Genomic DNA, 25,641 nt, shown 5'->3' on the forward strand with positions numbered 1-25,641 from the left:
GGAAGTCCTTCCTTCTCACTTCTCTGCCCTACTTTTACATTACAAAAAAAAAAAAAAAACGTTCTGCAGTGCTGCTGCTTGTCCTGGTGATATAATTCTTTGGAAAGTGGTGTCACTTAAGCCTTTTCTTCCTGTTCTTTGACTTATGATTGAATGGAATGTACAAGCAGGTGTTTTCTGGCATGTACATACAGTTTAATACATTTAAATGTATTTATTTTAATGGGGAACATCCTCAAAAAATAACTCAAACCACCAGGCATCGAACAGGTCAGCCAAAGAAAACTTTGTGAGAGCTGTGAAAAAAACAAACAAAAAAAAAAACAGTTTATGACCTCACCAACAACCTCCACGGGCAGGGGTGACTGTATCCCAATCCGCTGTTTGAAAAGGCTTTGAGAACCGACATATAGAGGTCATACCACAAGGTGCAAACCATTCAACTGTAAGATTCTGTTCTGGAAAATGTCATGGACTGATGAGACAAAGATTAACCTTTACCAAAGTGGCCAAAAGGCCAAAAGTGTGGAGGAAGAAAGAAATCTTACAAGCTCATCTGTCAAGCATGGTGGAGGTAGTGTCATTGCTCTGGATTAAATGTCTGCTTCTGGAACAGAGACTCTTAAAGGTTGAAGCGGAATGAACTCCAAAGACATGCTGTCTGCCAGTTTACAGAGGAATGCATCCAATCGTATCCAAAAAAAAAACTTCTTCATGAAGGCAAAACAAAAAAGAAAAACTTTATCAGCGGAAAAAAATGGATGGTTGTAGACTGGCCAAGTAAATGACCAGATTATAACCCAGTATGACCTTCTAATGAGAAGACTGAAGTTTTTAACACTTCTAGGATTAAATATCAGAAAATAAAAGCTGGCATTCTGTTTCGTCGTCTAATTCATTGTTCAATCGTAAACCCAGATGTCTTTAGTGCCATCTTTAAAATGGCACATCTTCAGTGTATTTTAAAGGAGTATGTTTGTGGGTGTGTGGATGTGTGAGTGGATGTGTGCATAGAATGTAAAAAATAGAAGAAGTTTTAAAATGCAGTCTCTCTTTCCCCCTCTCTCCATCTTCCTCCCCGTTTCCCCCTCTCTCTCTCTCTCTCTCTCTCTCTCTCTCTGTTTCTGTTTCTCTTTCTTTCTTTTTCTCTCTCTCTCTTTATTTTTTTTTAGGCAGTACCAGTGAAACTGTCTCTGGATGAACTGCTGCACATGTCAGGTGCTCAGGTGCAGGAGACCATGAGAAAACTAGGCGTCAGCGGTGAAGATTGTTCTCGCATCACTACTGCCCTCTCCTGCCTCAAGAGCGCCACTGACACAGGTCAGTCCAACATCTCCTGCCCTAAACCAGGTACTGACAGTAAACATTATAAAATATGTCCCAAACATTATAAAACACAAAGGAAAGTGTAGGACATGAGTCCATTTTAGTTGGAATATTTTAGCTTTATGTCGCAAAAATGATGATTTTTTTACAAAACAATTTTACTCTCTCTCTCTTTAGCCTTTAGAATTAGACCGGCTGTTTTTTGTTACTGTGTCTTTAAGATGGATATACGATAAATGAGCCAAGTTCTGATTAGCTGTTCTATATTGTGCACTCTGAGATGAAACCTAAAGTGTGGTAGGTTGAATAGGTGGAGATGTATAGATGAGTTGGTTCTCATGGCATCAGAGGAAGGGTCTGTTTTTGCTGCTTACATTTCATAAATGGACTATGTGGGCTGGAAAATACATTATGTGTTCAGATACTTTAGCAGTAGCTTTATATTGCTTTAAACTTCCTTATTTCAAAACAGTGAGGGAAATGATCGGGGCCCTTGAAATAGCAAACACTCACTCTCATGTGATGTCATGTTGGTAGCTATGTATTTCTTCCTAAAACTTGTGTAAAGCTTGTGTTAAAGCTTAGTAGTTTTAAAGAAAACTTGGATAACTAGGAGTATTGACTGATACAGAGGTTTCAGTCAATACTCCATCAATACAGCTCAATATATCAGTGCAGGAAAATAAAAGGTAAATATCTCTATTCACAATATAATTTGCATGTCGTAGGATTCTGCGATATTAATATTACAAAGCAAGCAATACTTTTTAAACAATATACTTTGTAGCAGCTCACCATAAGCTGGTCACTAAAGACAGTCACTGAGGACAGAGGAACGGTCCTCCTGTTTTCTCTGGTCTAACTATGGTGTCTCTTAACAGGCCGGGAGCTGAAGGATGAGGGAATTCCTTGGATAGTAGAACCTCCTCGGTGCAACGTTAACGCTTTGACCTCAGCTGAGCTACCCTACAGCCCGAACCCAGCCAGTCCCCTTCCTTTTATCCCCTCAGGACCCTGTGCTCCTCGCTCTGTCTCTGTGTCCACCGTGCCCTCCCTGGACTGCTCCTCTTTGAACTCCTTTGATGGACTGTCTGACTGTTTTCACCCCTCTCCGCAACTGAGTCGCCGTCCGTTGGCATCGACTCCTCCCCTGACCCCGCCCATCAATAGGAGCACTCCCCGCACACCCCCTTCCAACAGGCTACTGCAGCTCCTGCCCACCCTTGGCCTGCCACGTAGCAAGAGCCAAACCCAGCTGGCCAACCGAGTGGACGAGCCGGCGCCCAACAAGTAGGTCCAACAGATAACAACATTAACAGATTATTTCACCCTTTAATTATTGTCATATTGCCCACATATACTTGTACCTACACACATTGTCCACTATATCAGAAACACCTACCATATGCACGTTGTAGGTGTTCAGTTACTGATTCTAACTCCTTGCTGGACAATTTGTCAGCCACACTGTACCTCATCAATCAATGGACCACTACTGACCAGATTTCATTTGGGTGATCAGGCCATTCTCAGCCTTTTGTACATCAACAGATGGGCTAAAAAGATAGGCATGTGACTTTATATGGACATTTCATAGGCATTTCTGAGGAATTCATAATATGTACTCACTAATGTACTCACTAAGTCCAGCATTTAAGGGGTTAAAAGGACAAAATGACCTTATTTGGTCAGACGAACAAGCAAATAGTCTTGGTGTAGTGCAGCTTATGACAGGTCAGCTAATTAATTTTACTTTTAATATTTGTTATAATATATATATATTTTTTGTGAGACAGATTTGTGGGTAATGTAGTTCCTCTGCCCTTTAGGAATGGGAAGAAGAATAAGCTGCTTCTAAACGTGCAGGTGAATGGTGGGGGCAATTGTGAAGACTCCCTTTCAAGCTCATCACTGCTTTCTGTCTCGTCACCGTGCACTGTACCCAACACACCTACACACCAACACACCAACCTGGTGGACAGCCTCACACTGAAATGTAAGTGTGCTTGTGTCAGGGCAGCCTGGGAAAGCACTGCTGATGGTTGATGGATTTTAAATATAATGTCCCAAAGAAAATAACCAGAATTGCTATCCTTGTCCATTCACTCATATGATCTCTCTTACTTTTGTGACCCTCTGTAGCAGTCCTAAAGAGCTCTCCACAGACTATACGTAGAGATTTTGGTCTTACTTTCTCACACAGGTAAGACTAACCTCACTGGCCCTCATTTGTTAGTTTAGTGGCTCACAGGAAATTACACCTTCTCACCTTTTTCTTCCTCTAAAGATTTTCCACCAAGTCATGGATGTCTCAGACATGTGAGGTGTGTAAGAAGACCTTGATGTTCGGTGTAAAGTGCAAACACTGCAAGTAAGTTATGCTAGAATCACTAGCATAATAAGCATGTCTGCTTATTTACAGAATCTGCTATTTTTTTTATATCTGCTAACTTTTTTTTCTCACCATCAGGTTAAAGTGCCACAACAAGTGTACCAAAGAGGCACCTCAGTGCAAGCTACCATTTCCAGGTTAGATTTAAGTCTGATGTGCCTATATGTCACATTCTAATAAATGCATTCGGCTACATTAAGTTGCACCCATTGCTGACATAGATGTGTAAATACACACACATCTTGTTTAGTCCCTGTAGGAAAGTATTGCCTATAGGATTGGACTCAATGGAGCAGATAAACCTGAACCTATTGGCCCCATGCCTAATGCCAGGGGCTAGAGGGGTATAAAGCCCGCCAGCATTGAGCTATGGAGGAGTGGAACTGTGTGTTCTCTGGAATGATGGTGGTTCTCCAAACAAGAATTTGATGAGTTGGGGAGTTGAGGATGAGGTGGAGTGGTATTCATCCAACATCCTGACCTCACTAATCCTGTTGTCATTGAATGCAGTCAAATTCTCACTGCAGTGCTCCATAATTTAGTAGAAATCCAGTAGCCTTACCTGGACAATGGGACAGTTACTCCAACAGAAGTAACCCTTGATTGCAGAAGAAATAATGAATGAGCATGTGTCCCAATACTTTTGTCCGCATAGTGTATCACAGCTGTTCAATGAAAACCATGTATCTCCATTGTTGTCTGTTTTAGTTTTCTCCATGGTTTGAATCCTGTAGCTGCTCTGCACAGTGTGTAAATAATTCTGGATGAACAGACCAATAGAAATGTTCTAAATTACTTAAAATGGACTCTTATATTACATTGACTTCCATTCAAAGTTAAGAACATTTTTGCCCTCTCCTGTGAAGTCACTTGGTGATATGTTTTATTTCTTGGTGCTTAGCTCTTTTCTTTATGCTTTCAGTTTCACCAATCAGAAGGACGGAGTCCGTTCCCTCAGACATCCATAATAAGGTGGACCAAATGCCACAGTTAGAATCATTACTGAAGGCACAAAAGGTAAACAAAAAGGTATGATGTTGACAAAATGTGGAAATACAAAGTACACGTCACAACACTTCTGATTTTCATTAACAAAGAATTAAGGCTGTACAGTAAAGTGTACTATTGATGCTCACTGAAATATATATTTGATATATGATATTTTTCATGGTTCTAAATCATAACAAAACAATCCAATCAAATTGTGGTCAAGTCTTAGATTTTAGGATGACACTGTAAATGACAATGTAAAAATGGCCTTGTTTTGTTTTCCCATTAGGAACAGACTTCATCTGTGAGTCAGCTGGATTCCAGTAGTAACCCCTCCTCCACCACCTCCTCCACACCTTCATCACCTGCTGCCTTCAGCCAGAGTAACCCACCTAGCGCCACCCCACCCCCCAACCCCTCCCCCAAAGGGGCTCGCGACAATCGCTTTTACTTTCCAGGTCAGTGAGGTCAGCCCACGCACACCAACAGTTTGCTCTTATCTTTAACTTTCACACCAGGTTTAGACATCCAGTGTTGGATGTCCAGTGTTTTCTCAGTTCTCTTTCCAGTTATTTCTGTTCTATATTTCTGTCTCGTTACTGTTTTTTCTTGCATCTTGTTAGATTTAGGACATTCGATTTTAGGATTTTCTTTTAGATTAGAACAATTAATTAGTGCATTTAATATTCTACAATTGGTTTTCTATGGGTTTCAAGATTAGTCATTAGATATTATGTGTAGTGTCTAGCCTTTGTTGTGTGTGTCCAACAACCTAAGCATATAGTGTTCTGCATATAAAGCAAATACCAGTTTAATTGGATAACACACTTCAGAAATCCCCTGTTGTTTTTACAGGCCACAAAGTTGTCTAATTAGTGATGTTGCAGCTGATTTGCTTAGCCACTGCAGATGTACTGTGATATGGAATTATAATTAGTCTGATAAATACTATTATACCCAAAAGAGTCTAATAAAGGTAAAAGTAAAGGCTCATTTATGCTTAACAATGAATACAGATACGGCTGGAGTTTTCTGTCTGTACTCTGCATTTATTTTGGTCGTATTTGTACACATTCTCTGATAGCTTATGAATACCGTTGCCATGTTTGTAGTTATCTGAAGCTTTTGACACTATACTGCCCTCTAAGGGATGCATTGCTTAACATCCATGCCAGCGTAAAGGACACATGGAAGTATGTGGACAGAGACGGTTACCATGTTTGAAACAGACATGTTCATGTCCTATGGTAAGGGAGTAGAAAGGAGCCTTTTATACAGTTGGATAACATTTTTACTCTAAAAAAAGCTTCAACGCCATCAGTATTTCAACAACTAAAGCACACAGCAGAACTAATCATGAGTTACAGATGTGTTTATCTATCAGAGGCGCTGATAACCACAAGCTGAGCTCTTTCACTAACCCCTCTTTTTCTCCTTATTTGTTACTTTGGGGGGGTTCTTTCCATTCTGTCCTGAACATTAGCTGCCTGCTACTTTCAATTCAGACAACAGTTTATCTTCCCTGGTGAGTTAACTCTGTTCCTGTAACCCTGTATTTCACACATTTTCCAAATACTTTTACACTAACACCTGTCATCTATTTAAAAAAAACCTCTTAAAGGGGAACTCCACTAACCTTTCATAATTGAGATATAAATAGAGTCATTCAGAGTGAGGTAATGGAATTGTAGAGAAGCTTATACTGACTTATACTGTAACTGAACCAGGGGGTAGTACACACAACCATTTTATTTCCCATCCAAGATATACTGCTTCAATATGTAATGATAAAAATGCTAATAAATTACATATAAATGCATGAATAAATAAATCCCAAAAAGTTTCTTTAATTGCTGGGTTGCCCTGCATCACCATGCATATACCTCTCCACTATAAATGTTTCCAAAAATGGTAAGGGTGATTTCAGAATAGAGATACTGCTTTTGTTGTGATACTGATATTGAAATCCTGTTTATTAGCTGATTCTGATCCAATATTATGTCTTCAGGAACATGGTTGTACAGGCTGCCCTAATTGGCCCTAATCTTCAGAACTCTTCCTGAAGACCTGAGGGCTCTAAAGTACTGTTTTGTCTGGATTGTAATGATTAAAATCACTTGATACTGATATGCCATTCTATTTTAGAGGCATTAAATGATGCAGGTTCTTATCACCACCCTTTTAGCCACATTTGATTCGGTACATTTCTCTAGAATCACACATTTTACATCAGACCCTGTCAATGTCTTATGTAATGTACATGTAAAGGATATAATTGTACAGAAAATGTTGGAAGTTGTTGGAATTCCCTTTTAAACCCTGCTTTAGAGAGTCATATTCTATTGGCAATTCTTAGGACTAGACAAGCTTTGTGTGTCCATTTGCACATCTGTGTCAGCAATGGGTGCAACTTAATGTAGCTGAATGCATTTATTAGAAAGGTGTCCAAAATCAGTGTTGTCCAGAAATGTTATTGTCCCCTCAAAACAAAGCATGTAAAATGATTTGACATGTCTTATCAGGGCAATAATCCATTATGGCATCTTTGTCTATCCTTCCTGGTTCCTTATTCAGCCACAGTGTTTTCCAGGGAACAGGTAATACTATAAATACGCATTTCTAAGTGTGGTCTAAATATGTGTGGTTCTCTTTGTCTACAGACAGATCTAATTCCCCGCATCCAGATGGTTGTCAGGACAGAGGGTAATGCATTTTCTTTGCTAATTGTATATTAAAGCATGTTCTTGTTTTCTGGTGTTTATTATTAAAGAGGACTATTACTTTGAATAGTGACTCTGTTTCTTAGTCAAAAAGAACTGCAACTACACTTAACATGTCCTCTCTCTCATTGTTCAGAGAAACAGAGCAAGTTGTGAGTGAGCTGACGCCACAGTCAGCGACACATCAAGAAGCTGTGGTAAGTATAGGAAACATCAAGGGGTGCATTTCACAAAATAGTGTCATAAGGCAGAGTCTTTCAGTTTAGCTGGATACCTTAAACCAAATGTGGATCTGGAGAGACTTGATGCAGGCTTGATGTGTGACTTGTGGAAGCATCTTGGAAGTCAACAGGCTTTATTTAGGAGCAACAAAAAATCTCCTGAACTCCATCACTTGAGGGCACTAGAGAACTACTTGCTTTCGCCGCCCTGATGCACCCTTTTTATTTCAGGAAGGGCTTCTTGACTCAAATGAATTCATTAGATTATTTAAAATGTATTGTTAATTAAGTAAGTAAATTCTGGTTTATACCAGATTGGATGGAGCACCATCACTCCATAAAGCACTGTCCCACTGCTTCACAGCCCAACATTGAGGGGCTTTTACACCCCTCTAGCTGATGCTTGGCACTGGGCATGGTGACTTTAGGCTCATGTCTGGCTGCTCATGTTAGCAGTGCTTTTCTATGGAGATTTCTTTTCAAGCTTTGGGGATAATGGTGATGGTGTTCTGACAATGAGGATGTATAAACTATTGAACAAAAGTATTGGGACATCTGCTCATTCATTGTTTCTTCTGAAATCAAGAGTAGAGGCATTTTAGTGTATCAATACTGCCCAGGGAAGGCTCTCTATTAGATTTTGGAGCACTGCTGTGAGGATTTGATTGCATTCAGTGATGAGACTGCCAGTGAGGTCAGAATATTAGATGACAGCCATCCCACCTCAACCCCAACTCCTCAGCTCCCCAACTTGGCGACAAGAGCGTTAGTGAGGTCAGGACATTGGATGATCACCAACCTTCCACATCCCCAACTCCCCAAACCATCCTAAAAGTATCAGATGGAGCACCATCATTTTAAGTTAGTAACTGAATCACTCAGAGCAGTAATTAGATAATTACTTTAGCTTTAGGATTAATAGCTGAATAGTGCATCTTCTGGGTAAGAGGTTTAACCTGCTGACTTTTTCCCCTCTTATTCTTTCATTAAGAATGAGGATGTAAACGCCGATGAGGATCAACAGGAACACGAAAAGCCAGAAGATGCTGGTTCTGACGATGAAGGTGAAGGTGAGGAGGATGACCTGGATGACCTGCCCAGCTCCCTCAGCAGTCAAAGGAAGGCTCCCTTTTCACGCAAGCCCAGCCAGACTAGTGTATACCTGCAGGAGTGGCATGTGCCCTTTTTTGAGCTGGAGCTGGGGGAGCTGATTGGAAAGGGCCGATGGGGGAAGGTGTACCGGGGTCGCTGGCACGGTGAGGTGGCTGTGCGTCTGCTGGAAATAGACGGAAATAACCAGGGTCACCTGAAGCTCTTCAAGAAGGAAGTGATGAACTACCGGCAGACTCGGCATGAGAATGTGGTGCTGTTTATGGGAGCGTGCATGAACCCGCCACAGCTGGCTATCATTACAAGGTAAGCCTGGGGCATTGTGCGGTTTAGGGGAGTTTAGAATGAAGGCTAGAGGGCAGTCATGCTTGTAAGCTGATATGTTGTACAGTTTTTCATGACGCAAGGCCAGAGGTGTAAAGGAACAGTGTGTCAAAAAGTTCCTCCGAACACTTTATATAGTTAATCAGCCGAGAAGTGTCTGGGAATTAGAGCTTCTAGAGCTTCTTCCTTTAATATTGCTACAAGAGTACTGTAGTAAATAAAGGAAGGGAAGTTGCAGACTGAATGCCATCACAGACCTTTTTCAAACTGTTGACATTTAAAAAAAAAAAACATTTGGTGTTAATAAAAATTGGCAAAATGTAATTGAGTAGTAGTAGCCACCTTAGAAGCTTGAATCTTATAGGGTTTTTTCTTAATGGAGACCAGTGTGTCAGAAACAAGCCCACAAAGCATTTAATAACTCATTTAAAAACATTAAATGCTACATTAACCTTGTAACTTCAGTGAGAAACTAAATACCTAACATTTAGACCCTAGTATTTTGTGGTAGTTTCTGTTTTTGCACATTTGCATGGCTATATTTTAGGCTTCATAACTGAGGAACACCTCCTGCTACACATATCGAAACTCAGCAGGTCTTACCCGGTGACGTTAACGGTGCGTGCATTTGTAGCGATACATGGGTCAAAGTTCGGTGCATACGGTACACACTATTAGGGAAAATATGATCATTTTACAAATGCGCATGCCACTTAAAAATCTTAGCTACATGGTATTGTGGGAACTGTAGTGATTTAAGAGTATTGCTATGGTACCTGTACTCTTGTACCCCACCCCACTCACAGAAATTATTTCTCTTAACATCTTGTATAAACTTATGAAATCATGGATTAAAGGAGGACAGTGTGTCTGTGTTTGTGCGTGTGTGGGTTGGGTGGAAATACATTGAATATGCTAATGTTTACTTTACTGCTTAATTTACCCAACACATTAGTATTAACTACCTCAAGGTTTACTGTATGGCACTAGATGGAACAAAATTGTGACTTGCACGACTGTCCAACGTTTTTGGTTTGCTCCTCGTTGTACTGAGCTCATACCAAACCGCAAGGTCCAAACCGTGGTGCGCACCGAACTGTGAATGTTGTGTGCCGTTACGGCCTTACTTTAGTGGTATCTAAATGCTCCAAGGCATCACTGAGTAATCAAAGATATCAGTGAGATCATCTATGTATTTCTAAAAGCACACAACCTTATTGCCCCTGATTAGTCTCTTAATGTTTCTAAAGGGGTTTGTGGGCAGTTTAGCGTGCTCCAAGTATGACTTGTTCAGCAGAACAGGATGAGGAGGGGAGTTTGTTATTTTTCAGCAACAAGCCACAAAATCAACCACAGAATTTCAGCCCACAGAAAAAAAAATGCCATTTTTGTCAGGCCATCAGTGACCAGAATTTACCACCATAAAAGTGCTTGGAATTTTAGCTCACGAAAACAAAATAAAAAACGCATAGCTATTTTAATCAATTTAGGAGACGCCCATTTTACTTTACATACGAATTGTTTACATATCAAATTACTAATATGCTATATGTGAGTCTCTTTGAAACACTTTGTATTTTTGTATTTGAACAAAATATAAAAAAAATTAAAATGCAAACCTACCCTAGGATCGTAAATGTTAGTCACATTAACAGACTTGTGTATGTATATCATTGTAAAGTAAGGAACAAAAAGCCACTTGCAAACATATGATTTGTTTATTTTTAGGGATGTTTTAAGTAAGTCCAGTCACTGTCTGGAGACACTGTATGTTTTCATGTATGTTCGTGTTTATTTGTTACAGTTTCTGCAAGGGACGGACGTTGTACTCTGTTGTCAGAGATTCTAAAAACTCGCTTGACCTTAACAAGACGAGGCAGATTGCTCAAGAAATTGTAAAGGTATTAATCCTCTGTCTCTCCTGGTCTGCATCACTGCTCTGTCTTCTTCGTCTAGCTTGATCACTCTTGCTCTTGTGTCCGATAGGGAATGGGCTATCTCCATGCAAAGGAAATTGTGCACAAGGACTTGAAATCCAAGAACGTGTTTTATGACACAAACAAAGTGGTCATCACAGATTTTGGTCTGTTTGGCATGTCTGGAGTGGTGCAAGAGGACAGGTTAGTAGCTTTCCTTATTATAATGGGCTTTGTAGTGTACTCCCCTATGAATACCCATAGCTGAGTAAGCTGTGTATATGTGTGTGCATGTTTTCAGGCGAGAGAATGAGCTGAAGCTGCCTCAAGGCTGGATCTATTACCTAGCTCCTGAGATTGTGCGGAGGATGTGTCCTGGGAATGATGAGGAACATTTGCCTTTCTCCAAAGCTGCTGATGTTTATGCCTTTGGGTAACGACCACACCCAGACATTTCCCTTTCCTGCAGTTTAGAACACTGCTGAAACCCAGCTGTTGAACAAAGACAAAGATAATGGCTCCAAAATTGTTTTTTGGGTTTTGTTTTTTGTTTTTTTGCTAGAACTGACATGCAGGACTATAATTAAAATAATGAATCTGTAAATGGCCATGAACAGAAATCCTACATTTTACTGTCTGGTTTGCCTCATCCTTTTAAAAAACGTCATTAACTTGCAAAATAAGCATTTCTACAGATGATTCTTTCTGTAATGTCTGAATATCTATTTTGTGTGCTCGTCTCTCAGCACTATCTGGTACGAGCTGCAGGCACGGGAATGGCCCATTACTAACCAACCGGCTGAGGCTGCAATCTGGCAGCTAGGGAGTGGGGAAGGAATCAAGCGGCAGCTGAGACAGATCAGTCTGGGCAAGGAAGTCACGGTACGTCCACAGCAGCTGTAGGCTACCATTGTCTACTTTCAAAGGCATTTTTATTTACAGTACTCTGTTAAAGTCTCAGTAACAAAATCCTTAAGAATCTCTGTCACAGTGGTTCCAAAGGGTCCATATTTTGCGAATGTTCCGTAGACATGTGCTACTCACAGATATGTGCTACTTAGCAGCTCTGCTCATGTGCAGACCCACAATTTTAATGTTTGTGGTGTGTCTTCTATGATAATTCTGTTCTCCTTGGGTACATTATCCTGAGCTTACTGTTGTGTTAAAAAAAGTGCACATGGCAAATATGGCAAAATATTAATTAAAAAAACGATTTCTTATGACCTCTGTTACCTTCTCTTTACTCTCTAATACAGTGATTCAGGCTATCCAAACATTCAGCCTATACTTCTCCTGGGAGCATTTTCTCATATTGAAATTTAAATACCTACCCTACCCTACCCTACCTGCTGTTTTATTAAGTTATATTAATTTCATCTGACCATTACTCTGTGTCTTTTCCACCCCCTGGTAAATTCAGTAAAATCAGTTTATTAGTATTACAAGGTGGGATTGAATAATATCTGTTTGATTTGATACTTGTGTTTAGAGTTAGAATTTAGCTGTCCTTATTGTATCTAAATGGAATCATTTAAACACAATTTTCTGAGCGAAAGGGTCCTTGAGACAGCATGTAAAGCGCCCTTCGCTGCTGTCCAATGAAAAACCTCTCCATTTGTCTGTTTTTAGTTTTCTACATCATTAGAACCCTGTAGATGTTCTGTACACAGTACACAAGTAAGTCTGGCTGAAAAGACCAATAAAAATGCTCTAAACGTTTTGGACCCAAATATTACAATGACTTCTATCCAAAATTCATAACCTTTTTGCCTTCTCCTGTAAAGTGCTTTTAAAATGCCTGGCAGGCTAACCAGATGCGAATCTTGCTCTTTGAGGGCAAACAATATGCGTCCAAAAAGTGTTCCCCATGACTACTATTCCAGTAACCACTAAATAACTGATGTATATCACCATATTTCTTCCCACTCAGTGTGAACTGATCGCTACTTGGCGCTACTTGCGTAAGCAGTTCACTAAACAATTACGAGGCTTATGTGGTTTTCCTGCTTTGTGTATCTTTTCTCTCTGTTGCTTCTGAGAAACAAAAGTGAGCAAATGCCAACCCAACCTGTAATGGAGCATTAAAATGGCTCCAAAATGACTTGGGCTACAATGTCTTTACACTTATTTACTTTAAGAATTAAGAAGGTTTTATGATTTTTAGTTATTTACCATGCATCCCTCGGTTTGTTTGTTTGCCCAACCAGCCATACTGCATTTTAAACACAGGCACAGCACATTCACATCATAATTACTGCATAATTACACTGTGTGCAGAATTATTAGGCAAATGAGTTTTTGATCACATCATCCTTTTTACATGTTGTCCTACTCCAAGCTCTATAGGCTTGAAAGCCAACCACCAATCAAGTAAATCAGGTGATTTCCTCTGTAATGAGAAGGGGTGTGGTCTAATGACATCAACACCCTATATAAGGTGTGCTTAATTATTAGGCAACTTTCTTTCCTTTGGCAAAATGGGTCAGAAGAGAGATTTGACGGACTCTGAAAAGTCAAAAATTGTGAGATGTCTTGCAGAGGGATGCAGCAGTCTTGAAATTGCCAAACTTTTGAGGCGTGATCACTGAACAATCAAGTGTTTCATGGCAAATAGCCAACAGGGTCACAAGAAACGTGTTGGAAAAAAAAGGCGCAAAATAACTGCCCATGAATTGAGGAAAATCAAGCGTGAAGCTGCCAAGATGCCATTTGCCACCAGTTTTGCCATATTTCAGAGCTGCAACGTTACTGGAGTATCCAAAAGCACAAGGTGTGCGATACTCAGGGACATGGCCAAGGTAAGGAAGGCTGAAAAACGACCACCTTTTAACAAGAAACATAAGATAAAACGTTAAGACTGGGCCAAAAAAAGGTTTTATGGACTGATGAAATGCAAGTGACTCTTGATGGGCCAGATGGATGGGCCCGAGGCTGGATCAGTAAAGGGCAGAGAGCCCCACTCCGACTCAGACGCCAGCAAGGTGGAGGTGGGGTACTAGTATGGGCTGGTATCATCAAAGATGAACTTATGGGACCTTTTTGGGTTGAGGATGGAGTGAAGCTCAAATCCCAGACCTACTGCCAGTTTCTGGAAGACACCTTCTTCAAACAGTGGTACAGAAAGAAGTCGGTATCGTTCAAGAAAAACATGATTTTTTCAATGCTCCATCACATGCATCCAAATACTCCACAGCGTAAGGGTCTAAAAGAAGAAAAAATGATGACATGGCCCCCTTGTTCACTTGATCTGAACCCCATAGAGAACCTGTGGTCCCTCATAAAATGTGAGATCTACAGGGAGGGAAAACAGTACACCTCTCTGAACAGTGTCTGGGAGGCTGTGGTGTCTGCTGCACGCAATGTTGATCGTAAACAGATCAAGCAACTGACAGAATCTATGGATGGAAGGCTTTTAAGTGTCATCGTAAAGAAAGGTGGCTATATTGGTCACTGGTTTGTTTTTGGTTTTGTTTTTGAATGTCAGAAATGTTTATTTCTAAATTTTGTGTTATATTGGTTTACCTGGTGAAAATAAACAAGTGAGATGGGTATATATTTGTTTTTTATTAAGTTGCCTAAAAATTCTGCACAGTAATAGTTACCTGCACAAACAGATATCCTCCTAAGATAGCCAAATCTAAAAAAAAACACTCCAACTTCCAAAAATATTAAGCTTTGATCTTTATGAGTCTTTTGGATGGATTGAGAACATAGTTGTTGTTCAATAATAAAAAGAATCCTCTCAAATACAACTTGCCTAATAATTCTGCACACACTGTATGAGGCTTTTAAGGAAAGGTGGTTCCAAACATAACTAAATAAACAAACCCACACTATCCTTGTGTAGTTGTGGATGTTCCTTATTAATCCCTATTAAGCTTTTAAAGCAACTCCACTCCGTTCATGCTGTGGTTGTTTTTGTGTACCCTACAGGACATCTTATCAGCCTGTTGGTCCTTTGAGCTGGAAGACCGGCCTACGTTCTCCCAGCTCGCTGACCAGCTGGAGAAGCTTCCCAAGCTCAACCGCAGACTGTCCCACCCGGGACACTTCTGGAAGTCAGCGGAGTATGTATCGTAGTGCTGGCACCCTGCATGGCGTGGCCCCCTTACCCTGTCAAGCTGAACATGTAGCCTTTTGGAGCATGAGAACTAAAACGTGTGTGTGTGTTATTGGGGCAAACCACTAAAATCTGGCTTTTTGTTTTCTGAGCCTTTCCAAGTGTGCAATTTTTTTTACCTGGTGAATTTGACTTGTACTTAATGAATTATCCACATATTCTTTCAGTTATTTCAGCGCATTGGATAACTTATTTTTGAAGAGACCTCTGCAGGTGCTGGAAGTCCTTTTTTTATTGTCTTCAGAACTGTGCTGAACAGATGCATGTTTGTAATATTTTTTTTTTTTGTGTGTGTGTGTGTGTGTGTGTGTGTGTGTGTGTGTGTGTGTGTGTGTGTGTGTGTGTGTGTGTGTGTCCTACTAAACTTTTTTTTAATGTGAAAGATTGTTTTAGTCTCAGAAAGTGTTTGTTGTTATGTGATATGAGATTGGAGGAAGTCAACAGATGTATAATTAGAGGCACAATTTAATGCAATTCCCTTAAAGCAAAATGTTTATTTATATCTAGTTTATCCAACAAAGTTTGTCCAAAATATCTAATTGATTTACACTGACATACGTTCCTCGTTCCTTGGCCAGCTTTTATTTACACTGGCAGCCAAAACACATTGCTCAGATATGTCCAAACGTCATGCACTGATGTTTAGCAGCTGTTTTGGATGTGCTTAAAGGCCTCTCATCATTTTTGGTAGACAATCATTAAACAATGTCTTGATCTACTAAAAAAGAATGCGAGATCTCAAAGCACTCATCAGGTGATGGAGTAGGTTTCAAAGTGAGGAAATTTAGGGGATATCATGACAACGCAGTCACCGTATTTAAAGACAAATGAGAACTTTTTCCAACTGTGTTGGGAAATGTGTGGAAAAGAAAACCTCAGATCAGGAGGTGAGGTCTGTGGACAGCAGTAAAGAATGTATTTGGAGCAGTTAATTGAGCTTGTTTTAAGGAAAATAGTAAGAATATAAGAAAGGCAGTCGTCTACAAAACGGTGTGTATCTGTGATCCTTACGAAAATCATTTGAGCAATTCCTCTTGACTGATAGGATGTAAAACTCTTAACACCCCTGTTTCAGTTCATCAAAGTTTAAGGAACATCTGAATGTGAAAACCAGACATAAAAGCTGCATCCAAAACATAGTACTACTGTACTAATGAAGGCCCTTCTAATGGTGGGATATCATTTAGTACGTCAGTATGCAGTTGGATGAAACTAAACCCAGATAACATGTCTATGTGGGGCCGTATGGATAGCTCAACTGGGAACTGGAAAAAACTGGCCCCACATATGGATGCCCACCAGAGTCCCACCAGGATCAGGGAGCAGGAGTGGTTAAACATGCACATGGGGCCTAGAACTCCCAGTAACACATGTACAAATCCACTCAGAGCCCAGGCCCACCTGGAAGCCACCTAGCCCACGTTCCACCCATGTGAAGCCCACATGAGCATGTTGGCAGGGTATGTTGGGTGTAGTCACACCCATTGGTTCTGGGTTAATACACATACTTTCGCAGATATAAGACTCGGCCTGTAGTGTATGATGCAGAACATTGTACTCAGTATTTGTTTGAGTATTTTATACTCCACGTTTATTCAGGCTTCATGCTTCCATCACATTTGGGACAGTAGAGTGAGAATAGTTGAAAGTGAGCAGTGATGAATCGAAAACCACTCTCCTGTGTGTTTCTTACTGTTTTGAGTAGATGAATGATTGAAAACTTGTGTAGCCATCAGTAAAAATACATGCAGAGACTATAAAAATGCCTGTCAGGTCAAGATAGAGAGCAACCCCTGAGCCCGTTCAGAACCGCAAGTCTCTGTACTCGTAATCTAGATGTCTGTCTGTGTTCTCTCTGATCTTCCTTTCTTTTTGGTTCCTTTGGTGCTGGGACTGATCTGAATCACCCTGAACGTCTTCCTGCTGACCTCTCCTTGTAACTCTCTGGACCACACCGCCTGTCTACCACTTTGTGGCATCACAACCTGCATTTTTCCACTTTTCTTTTTCTTACCGTGTCTTTCTCTCTGACTATTCACTGCTTTTACGTCATGTGAAATATGTGCCCTCATTCTCTGTATATGTGAAGCTCATGGCGTCATCACTGTCTAAGAGAGCACTGTAGTCAGGGCACACGCTCTCGCTGCCCGTACGCTTACAAATACGACAGTTAACAACACACAGATACAGCAAAACACGCATGGCTGGCCCATGAAAGGAACTGATGGATCTCTGGTTTGCACAAAGTGTTTTTTGTTTGTTTATTTATTTAATTTGTTTAGGCATTTGTTTAAAGCTCTGTTTTCTTTGTCGGTAAATGTTGTTGGCCATAAGGGATGCTTAGAGAATATGTTCATGTGACCGGCTTTACTGTGCATTGTTGCCTTAATGGAGTAGCTTTATTTTTTATGCTAATATGGCTAACAGTAAACAAATGGTTGTTACCAATTACTGTGATTGGCAACTTACTAGATTTTTTATTATTATTATAATTTTTTTTATAGAAACTCTGTAGCTATTTGATGCATGTTTATTTTCTTTCACTGTAAGCAAGATTAACATTTCTGACTAAGCTTTGCTTGTGGTAATTATTTTGATGTCAATCATTGCACCAGTAGCTTAGTTCATATTTTCCAGTTTTTAAAGTAATAGTTTTTTAAATATCACACACTAATTCGTTAAAGTGCTAATTTGCATAACAACAGTGATGATCAACTGTAATGCTAATTATTTCCATTTTTTCCGTTTTTTTTTTTTATACATATCCCAGCACAATAATGCACTGTATTATTAATATTATTAATAGTTAATGTGGCATCCATTTTTATTCACTATTTATGATTAATAAGAAATAGTTTTTGGTCATTCCTAATCGTTACAAAGTAATTAGAATAATACAATAAGTGTTTTTTGAAGGAAAAGGTAGTTGACTGGTGCAATGATTGGTATGATTGAGATGATTATTATTATTATAATAGTATTGTACTATTGTTATTTATATTAAGGCTAAAATTTGTATTTTTTATTGAGCCGCTACAGTGATGAGCCCTCTTGGAGTTTCAACTATGTCTCACATTGCTTTGTTTGTTGTGGATAAAACAGTGCCCCCCTCGCAACAGCTTCCTATTTTTTATTGATGGGAGTTAAACCTTCCCAAACCTTCTGTATTCCCCCTATCAGTTCCGCCTGTCTTTTCCTTTTCCTGTGGCAGGATTTAGTCAGGGTTGAGCTATTCTCCACTGTTAACTCTCCAGCCAGGCTGGCTGTTGGTCTGAATGCTGAGGATCTTCTCTTAAAGCTCTTGGCTGTGCATGCATTGTTGACTCTGTCCAAGCTGATATCCCTAACATGCAGAGTTCTCCATAAAGCTGTGTGTAAATAAGCAGACTGGCTCCACTCCAATTCAGAAAGCAGATGTAAATCAGGTGGTGTGAAACCGTTTCAGTTCTGTTTCCTGATTGCTTTCTGTTTTAATTTTTGGGTCACTGGAGAACAGCAGTTAGTAAAGGATATTTCTGCAGATCAAATAAAGCAACCAAAACTAGACATTCAGCTCAACAGTTCACTGAACAAACTGCAGCTGATTGTGTGAAAGATGTGCAAGATGTAGAATGTAGAATAGGAAACGTTGAAATGAATGAAGACGTTTTAGGAGTAAAGTGGGTGGAAAAGTCAGGGTTTTTCATTTGTTTGTTTTTAAGAGATCTAGCTCTGTAGAAGAGGAAAAGGTTTGAATGATTCTAACAGCAGAAATGTGCACTCTGGTTTGTGTGTGTGTGTGTGTGTGTGTGTTTGAATCTGTTCTATGCATTTTTATGGGTCTTTTAAACTGAATGTAAAGTTCTGGACTATTACATTTTATTCGGCTTGAGTGTGTGAGCAAACACATGCGGATTGCTCAGATTTATGTTTATTTATTGTACAGTTAAGATTTCTATTATTATTTGTACAAACTTTTATAGAACAGCTTTCACCTTTGTCACATTTGGAATAGGTACTTTTATTTTCGTTTTATAGAGATTAACAGGTATGTGGACTGTAATTTTAATGTAAGAATGACTATTTTTGTACAGCATGTGTACGTATGGTGCATTTGGTTTTCTCTTCAGCTTTGAGAAACAATAAAGCCTAAGTTAATGAATGAACAAGCTTTTGGTGAAGTTAGTTTGCATTATTTTCCCTGATGGGATGGGCCCTGTCTCAGCCTGAAGCGCAAGTGTGCAAATGTGTGCATGACAGCTGGGTGATGTAGGCCCAAACTAAGTAACTACACTAATAGTCAAATTACATATGTATAAATGAGACCTGTATTTAGACCTGTGTTCATTTCACCACCAGGGCAAGCAATGTCCCACCACACATAACCCACTGAGGGTCTTTGGATACGACTCCTAACACCCACCTCTGCCATTTCTTTTTTATTTACTGTAGGTCACTGTATGATAATAGCATCTGTCAAATGTAATAATGTGTGTATCAGCATAAGCCTACTTTTTGATACTGTGTTGAAATGGTTACACTGTTATTGGTCTATAATTGTGGGTGTAGTCTAACTTCTCGATATCTAAACTAGCAGGATGTCTGACTTGGCTGAATATGCACCTGTGTCCAATCTGGAACATGTGACCTGAAAGAAGAGCTGATACTGCTTCAGCCCCCCAACCCCCCCCCCCCAGAGACAGACTTAGCTCGCCTCTTTTACCGAAAACTAAACCCCTCCATTTCCATGGAATCTGTTCCTTTTTTCACAGCTTACATAAGAGCAGGCTTACACAATTGGTCTGCTGGCAACGAAATGAGACATTTCGGGGAAATGTAGTAGCCTGACTCCCACCCTCATGGACACGGTCTGACTTTACCCCATCAGTGTGTGACTTAAGGCCTCTGCTTGATCTGACTGCTTTCCAACACTAACTTAACCCATTAAAAAGTAGACTGTGTGGTATGGTAGTATCTGAATGTGTGAAGCTCGTAGCACGTAGCTCTGCTTTACAAAGTGAAAGTATCAGAGTAGCGGATGAGGAGGTACTTCCAGTCAGCCCCTGTGAGGGGGAAATCAGCATGCGCAGCTTTTAGCTACATGGCCACTCTGTTACTGCGACCCTCTACTACTTCTCCAAACCCTGTAGAGTAGAGCAGCTGTAGAGTAGAGTTTCACAGAGCAGATCAGAGACTGGTCCACTCTGAAGCTCACTGGTAAAACCGAGTGCTGCAGATTCATCATCCTGAAAAAGCAGAAACATAACAATATCATATTATATAAGACATAAACACTGTTTTTACATCATTCTAATACATAGCTGTAGAGAAGTATTGTGAACAAAACTGGACTCTCTGGAGAAGATCAACATAAACCCATTGGTCTATTGGCTGCTTAATACCAGATGTGGGCTGGAGGGGTATAAAGCCCCCCCCCCCCGCAATATGAGCTGTGGTGCAGTGGAACTGTGTTCTCTGGAATAATGGATGGTGCTCCATTCAGTACTTTTGGGATGAGTTGAGAAGTTGGGGATGAGGTGGGAAGGTAATCAACCAATATCCTGTTCACACTAGTGCTCTTGTTGCTAAATGCAATCAGATCCTCACAACAATAACTTTGAACTGAGTAGAAATTCTACAGTAGAGACAGTTACTCCGACAAAAGCAGGATAAACTCTTTTTTAATACCCTTAATTTCAGAAGAAACAATAAATAAGCAGGTGTCCCAATACATTTGTTCATATATATACAGTTGTCTTATATACAGGGGCACTGCCCGGGATTTGGGGACCCATGAAAAGATATTACACTGGTTCCACAATTCTGCAAATCTCCGCCCTGGCACCTGCACTCAACATTCAATAGCTTCCTTATTGTTTTAATATTACACTAATAGCAGTTACACTTATTACACCTTGTCTCTAAATAAACAACACAAAGGCCTCACCTCTTATATGCCTCCAATCCAGTGCAAACACAGACATGAGTACCTTGGAACATCAGGATTTTTCCATGTTGCTGCTACAGAGACAGATTTCCGTGCTGTGCTGCTCATGGCTCCAAATGGCAATCCTGATGTGAGCCTTCTTTAGGTAAAACTTGGCAGGTTTAGATGTATTAAGATGTCTTACCCTGACCTCCATCTACACTTTCTGCAGGACAACAGTAAATATGGAGCTGCCTGCACACTGCATGTATTTGAAATTCTGAATGGCAGAAAAACAAATATTTGTATTTGACCAAGTCGGTGTGTGGTTTCAAATACTGTGAGTTGTCAGATTTACTCATTGAAACTGAAACTTTCCCATTTGCTCTGAGCATTATTTATTTTTCATACACCCTTGTCATGTCTCCCTGTGGACTATCTTCTATTGTGTGTGTATCTTCTTGGCCTTGCCTTGAGTTGTTGTTGCTGAGGGTAAAAGTAAGTTACTGTGTATCTGTCTGCAGCTTCTAATTTACAAATGTAATTTACACCCGTAACTCATGTTGCATTTTTTACTTTCATTAGATGAACAGAAATGCATAAAATACACAATACATAAAAATTAAATGAGGCTGAGAATTGTCCCCAAATTCTCATCTTAACTGATAGAGGATCTTAGAAGATACCTAACACACGTTAAGTACCACATGACTTTTGATAGATTTTTTTTTTTGACACTTGATGTTTAATGAAATTCAACATGGCTCTGTTGCTGAGTGTAACAGAGAAAAGTAGAGACTTACATTCAGGTTTAATAGATTTCTACTTTTCCAAATGATGATACATTTCTTCTACTCTAGTATATTTGGAAAGAAAGGCATCTCATTTGTAACAAAATGTATATTTTAGTCATTTATTATTTTTATTACTAGTAGCACTTTGCCAAAGGGCACAACCAGGAGCATCCAGTCAGTCCTGGGCACTAAACCTGTGACCCTCTCATTGCTGGTTCACTTTGAGGTGTTCTTGGTGACCCCACCATACTATTCCTTCTATGAACAACAGCATATGAATGATGAATTTACCTCAACCTCACTCACCACTAGCCATTCTCAAAAGAGCTTCTGCAGTTCTGTAAGTTACTTCATACTTAAGTATTTTTGGCCTGGTACTTTCTGAACTCCTGCTTGTCATTAATGGCAGTAGTTTTACTTTTACTTTGGTAAAGCTTCTACAGTTCCTTCAGTTTGACTGAATTTTCCCACATGCCCTCTTGACTGTATAAGGAAGTGAGAGCACTAGAAACTGAAACATTTGCCCAACGTTCCTGAAACCAATATTTTACCGACACACTTATTTTGGGCTCTTCCTAAGTAAATGATTCAGTGCAGGTCAGGCTCAAGACCCTTACAGCCTGGATCTCAGAGTTACCACAACCCCACAAACTTTTTCACAACATTCTCCTATCCACATGGTGCTCATGTGATTGATCCGGCCAGGCTGTAATGGGAAGAGACAAACTACTGTGGATAACAGAGGAGCTGAGTCATTCCGAGTCACACTGTGTCACATTCAGTATCAACATTTCAGGACGCATTCAAGATCTGAAGTGACTCAAACTGAATATTGTAAATATTTTACAGTGTCTGATATTTTACAGAGACTGTAGCTCTTCGGAAAGAGCTCACTGACATCCATTATTGCTGAAAGCAGTGTGTGTGTGTGTGTTTGTGTGTGTGTGTTTAAAAAGTAATAAAACATTATTAAAGCATTACTTGTTGAACCATCATGTTTCTAACCATGTGGGGGTCCTCACCCACCCCAGTAGTCCATTCATCATCTACTTCTCTGCTTCTTCCTGGTCAGGGTTGCGGTAGGTCTGGAGCTTACCTTGAATCATAAGATGCAAGACAGAGATATCTAAATTACTGCAGGGTACACATACTCATTCACTCACACACTTGCAGCTACATTGACAATTACACATCATGTAAAGCCAATTCACCCATCATGTGTCTCTTTGAAAGGTGGGAGAAAACCCACACAGTCTAGGGAAGATCAGTGACCGGGGCAATGAACACACCCTTAACTAGGGTCACCATACCTTCCTCTTTTTCCTGCACATGACCTCTTTTTGGGAACTGAAAAAATAAAAACTGATCATCATGAAAGGTCCTCCCTTTCAAAAGAGTTTTTATGGTAACTGACTTTTATTTGTATTGTTTAGATTGGCATGGAAATTATTTATTATTTATTAATATATTAGTCTTGGTAAATCAGTAAATGTTCATTAATGTAGTCGTATGGTTTTTGAGATACTCCCTCCCACCCTGACACATACACGTTGCCACAGTCCTAAAACTTAGGCCTGCTTGAATCTCTCCGGCCACAACACCCTACCCATGATGGATGCTGTGTGTCTGCAGCGTCCTGTTTTCTGACAACCAAAAACATGGCCACTCTTAACTGCAGGTCCCTGTAGCTGTGTGGCAAGGTGACCCTGCTGGTTTACAAGATTTGCTTAGTTTTGTTAGTTTTTATAGCTACTGTACTTGTACCATTATATGGAGGCTACTGTAGGCTATCTGTATGTGTGAAGCTCGTAGCACGTAGCTCTGCTTTACAAAGTGAAAGTATCAGAGTAGCGGATGAGGAGGTACTTCCAGTCAGCCCCTGTGAGGGGGAAATCAGCATGCGCAGCTTTTAGCTACATGGCCACTCTGTTACTGCGACCCTCTACTACTTCTCCAAACCCTGTAGAGTAGAGCAGCTGTAGAGTAGAGTTTCACAGAGCAGATCAGAGACTGGTCCACTCTGAAGCTCACTGGTAAAACCGAGTGCTGCAGATTCATCATCCTGTGCTTCACTTCTGATTCACCATGCTGTTCTAGTCATCAAACCACAAGCTGGCCATGTCAGTGCTGTACTTCCACCATAAAAAAGCAGAAACATAACAATATCATATTATATAAGACATAAACACTGTTTTTACATCATTCTAATACATAGCTGTAGAGAAGTATTGTGAACAAAACTGGACTCTCTGGAGAAGATCAACATAAACCCATTGGTCTATTGGCTGCTTAATACCAGATGTGGGCTGGAGGGGTATAAAGCCCCCCCGCAATATGAGCTGTGGTGCAGTGGAACTGTGTTCTCTGGAATAATGGATGGTGCTCCATTCAGTACTTTTGGGATGAGGTGGGAAGTTGGGGATGAGGTGGGAAGGTAATCAACCAATATCCTGTTCACACTAGTGCTCTTGTTGCTAAATGCAATCAGATCCTCACAACAATAACTTTGAACTGAGTAGAAATTCTACAGTAGAGACAGTTACTCCGACAAAAGCAGGATAAACTCTTTTTTAATACCCTTAATTTCAGAAGAAACAATAAATAAGCAGGTGTCCCAATACATTTGTTCATATATATACAGTTGTCCTATATACAGGGGCACTGCCCGGGATTTGGGGACCCATGAAAAGATATTACACTGGTTCCACAATTCTGCAAATCTCCGCCCTGGCACCTGCACTCAACATTCAATAGCTTCCTTATTGTTTTAATATTACACTAATAGCAGTTACACTTATTACACCTTGTCTCTAAATAAACAACACAAAGGCCTCACCTCTTATATGCCTCCAATCCAGTGCAAACACAGACATGAGTACCTTGGAACATCAGGATTTTTCCATGTTGCTGCTACAGAGACAGATTTCCGTGCTGTGCTGCTCATGGCTCCAAATGGCAATCCTGATGTGAGCCTTCTTTAGGTAAAACTTGGCAGGTTTAGATGTATTAAGATGTCTTACCCTGACCTCCATCTACACTTTCTGCAGGACAACAGTAAATATGGAGCTGCCTGCACACTGCATGTATTTGAAATTCTGAATGGCAGAAAAACAAATATTTGTATTTGACCAAGTCGGTGTGTGGTTTCAAATACTGTGAGTTGTCAGATTTACTCATTGAAACTGAAACTTTCCCATTTGCTCTGAGCATTATTTATTTTTCATACACCCTTGTCATGTCTCCCTGTGGACTATCTTCTATTGTGTGTGTATCTTCTTGGCCTTGCCTTGAGTTGTTGTTGCTGAGGGTAAAAGTAAGTTACTGTGTATCTGTCTGCAGCTTCTAATTTACAAATGTAATTTACACCCGTAACTCATGTTGCATTTTTTACTTTCATTAGATGAACAGAAATGCATAAAATACACAATACATAAAAATTAAATGAGGCTGAGAATTGTCCCCAAATTCTCATCTTAACTGATAGAGGATCTTAGAAGATACCTAACACACGTTAAGTACCACATGACTTTTGATAGATTTTTTTTTTTGACACTTGATGTTTAATGAAATTCAACATGGCTCTGTTGCTGAGTGTAACAGAGAAAAGTAGAGACTTACATTCAGGTTTAATAGATTTCTACTTTTCCAAATGATGATACATTTCTTCTACTCTAGTATATTTGGAAAGAAAGGCATCTCATTTGTAACAAAATGTATATTTTAGTCATTTATTATTTTTATTACTAGTAGCACTTTGCCAAAGGGCACAACCAGGAGCATCCAGTCAGTCCTGGGCACTAAACCTGTGACCCTCTCATTGCTG

The 25,641-nt window shown here is 40.0% G+C and overlaps 1 protein-coding gene across 6 annotated transcripts in view; it reads left to right on the top strand.

Moving 5' to 3' along the window:
- Positions 1 to 19,267, top strand: part of ksr1b (kinase suppressor of ras 1b) — a 43,290-nt gene extending 24,023 nt beyond the window's left edge. For 3 of the 6 annotated variants that reach the window (XM_072691914.1, XM_072691919.1, XM_072691918.1), the window contains 18 exons: positions 1,173 to 1,350; positions 2,208 to 2,616; positions 3,156 to 3,322; positions 3,469 to 3,529; positions 3,614 to 3,697; positions 3,797 to 3,855; positions 4,641 to 4,747; positions 4,998 to 5,166; positions 6,192 to 6,233; positions 7,369 to 7,411; positions 7,565 to 7,625; positions 8,641 to 9,065; positions 10,888 to 10,984; positions 11,070 to 11,203; positions 11,301 to 11,432; positions 11,746 to 11,881; positions 14,933 to 15,066; positions 17,209 to 19,267. In XM_072691914.1, the coding sequence (XP_072548015.1) occupies positions 1,173 to 1,350; positions 2,208 to 2,616; positions 3,156 to 3,322; positions 3,469 to 3,529; positions 3,614 to 3,697; positions 3,797 to 3,855; positions 4,641 to 4,747; positions 4,998 to 5,166; positions 6,192 to 6,233; positions 7,369 to 7,411; positions 7,565 to 7,625; positions 8,641 to 9,065; positions 10,888 to 10,984; positions 11,070 to 11,203; positions 11,301 to 11,432; positions 11,746 to 11,881; positions 14,933 to 15,066; positions 17,209 to 17,293 (2,523 nt within the window). In that variant the 3' untranslated portion in view covers positions 17,294 to 19,267. The remainder of the gene's footprint in view (positions 1 to 1,172; positions 1,351 to 2,207; positions 2,617 to 3,155; positions 3,323 to 3,468; positions 3,530 to 3,613; positions 3,698 to 3,796; positions 3,856 to 4,640; positions 4,748 to 4,997; positions 5,167 to 6,191; positions 6,234 to 7,368; positions 7,412 to 7,564; positions 7,626 to 8,640; positions 9,066 to 10,887; positions 10,985 to 11,069; positions 11,204 to 11,300; positions 11,433 to 11,745; positions 11,882 to 14,932; positions 15,067 to 17,208) is intronic. The other 3 variants (XM_072691915.1, XM_072691916.1, XM_072691917.1) reach the window with 3 other exon arrangements.
- The last annotated feature ends 6,374 nt before the right edge of the window (positions 19,268 to 25,641 follow it).

This window comes from Salminus brasiliensis, chromosome 11 (genome assembly GCF_030463535.1).
Source record: "Salminus brasiliensis chromosome 11, fSalBra1.hap2, whole genome shotgun sequence".
Taxonomy (NCBI): Eukaryota; Metazoa; Chordata; class Actinopteri; order Characiformes; family Bryconidae; genus Salminus; species Salminus brasiliensis.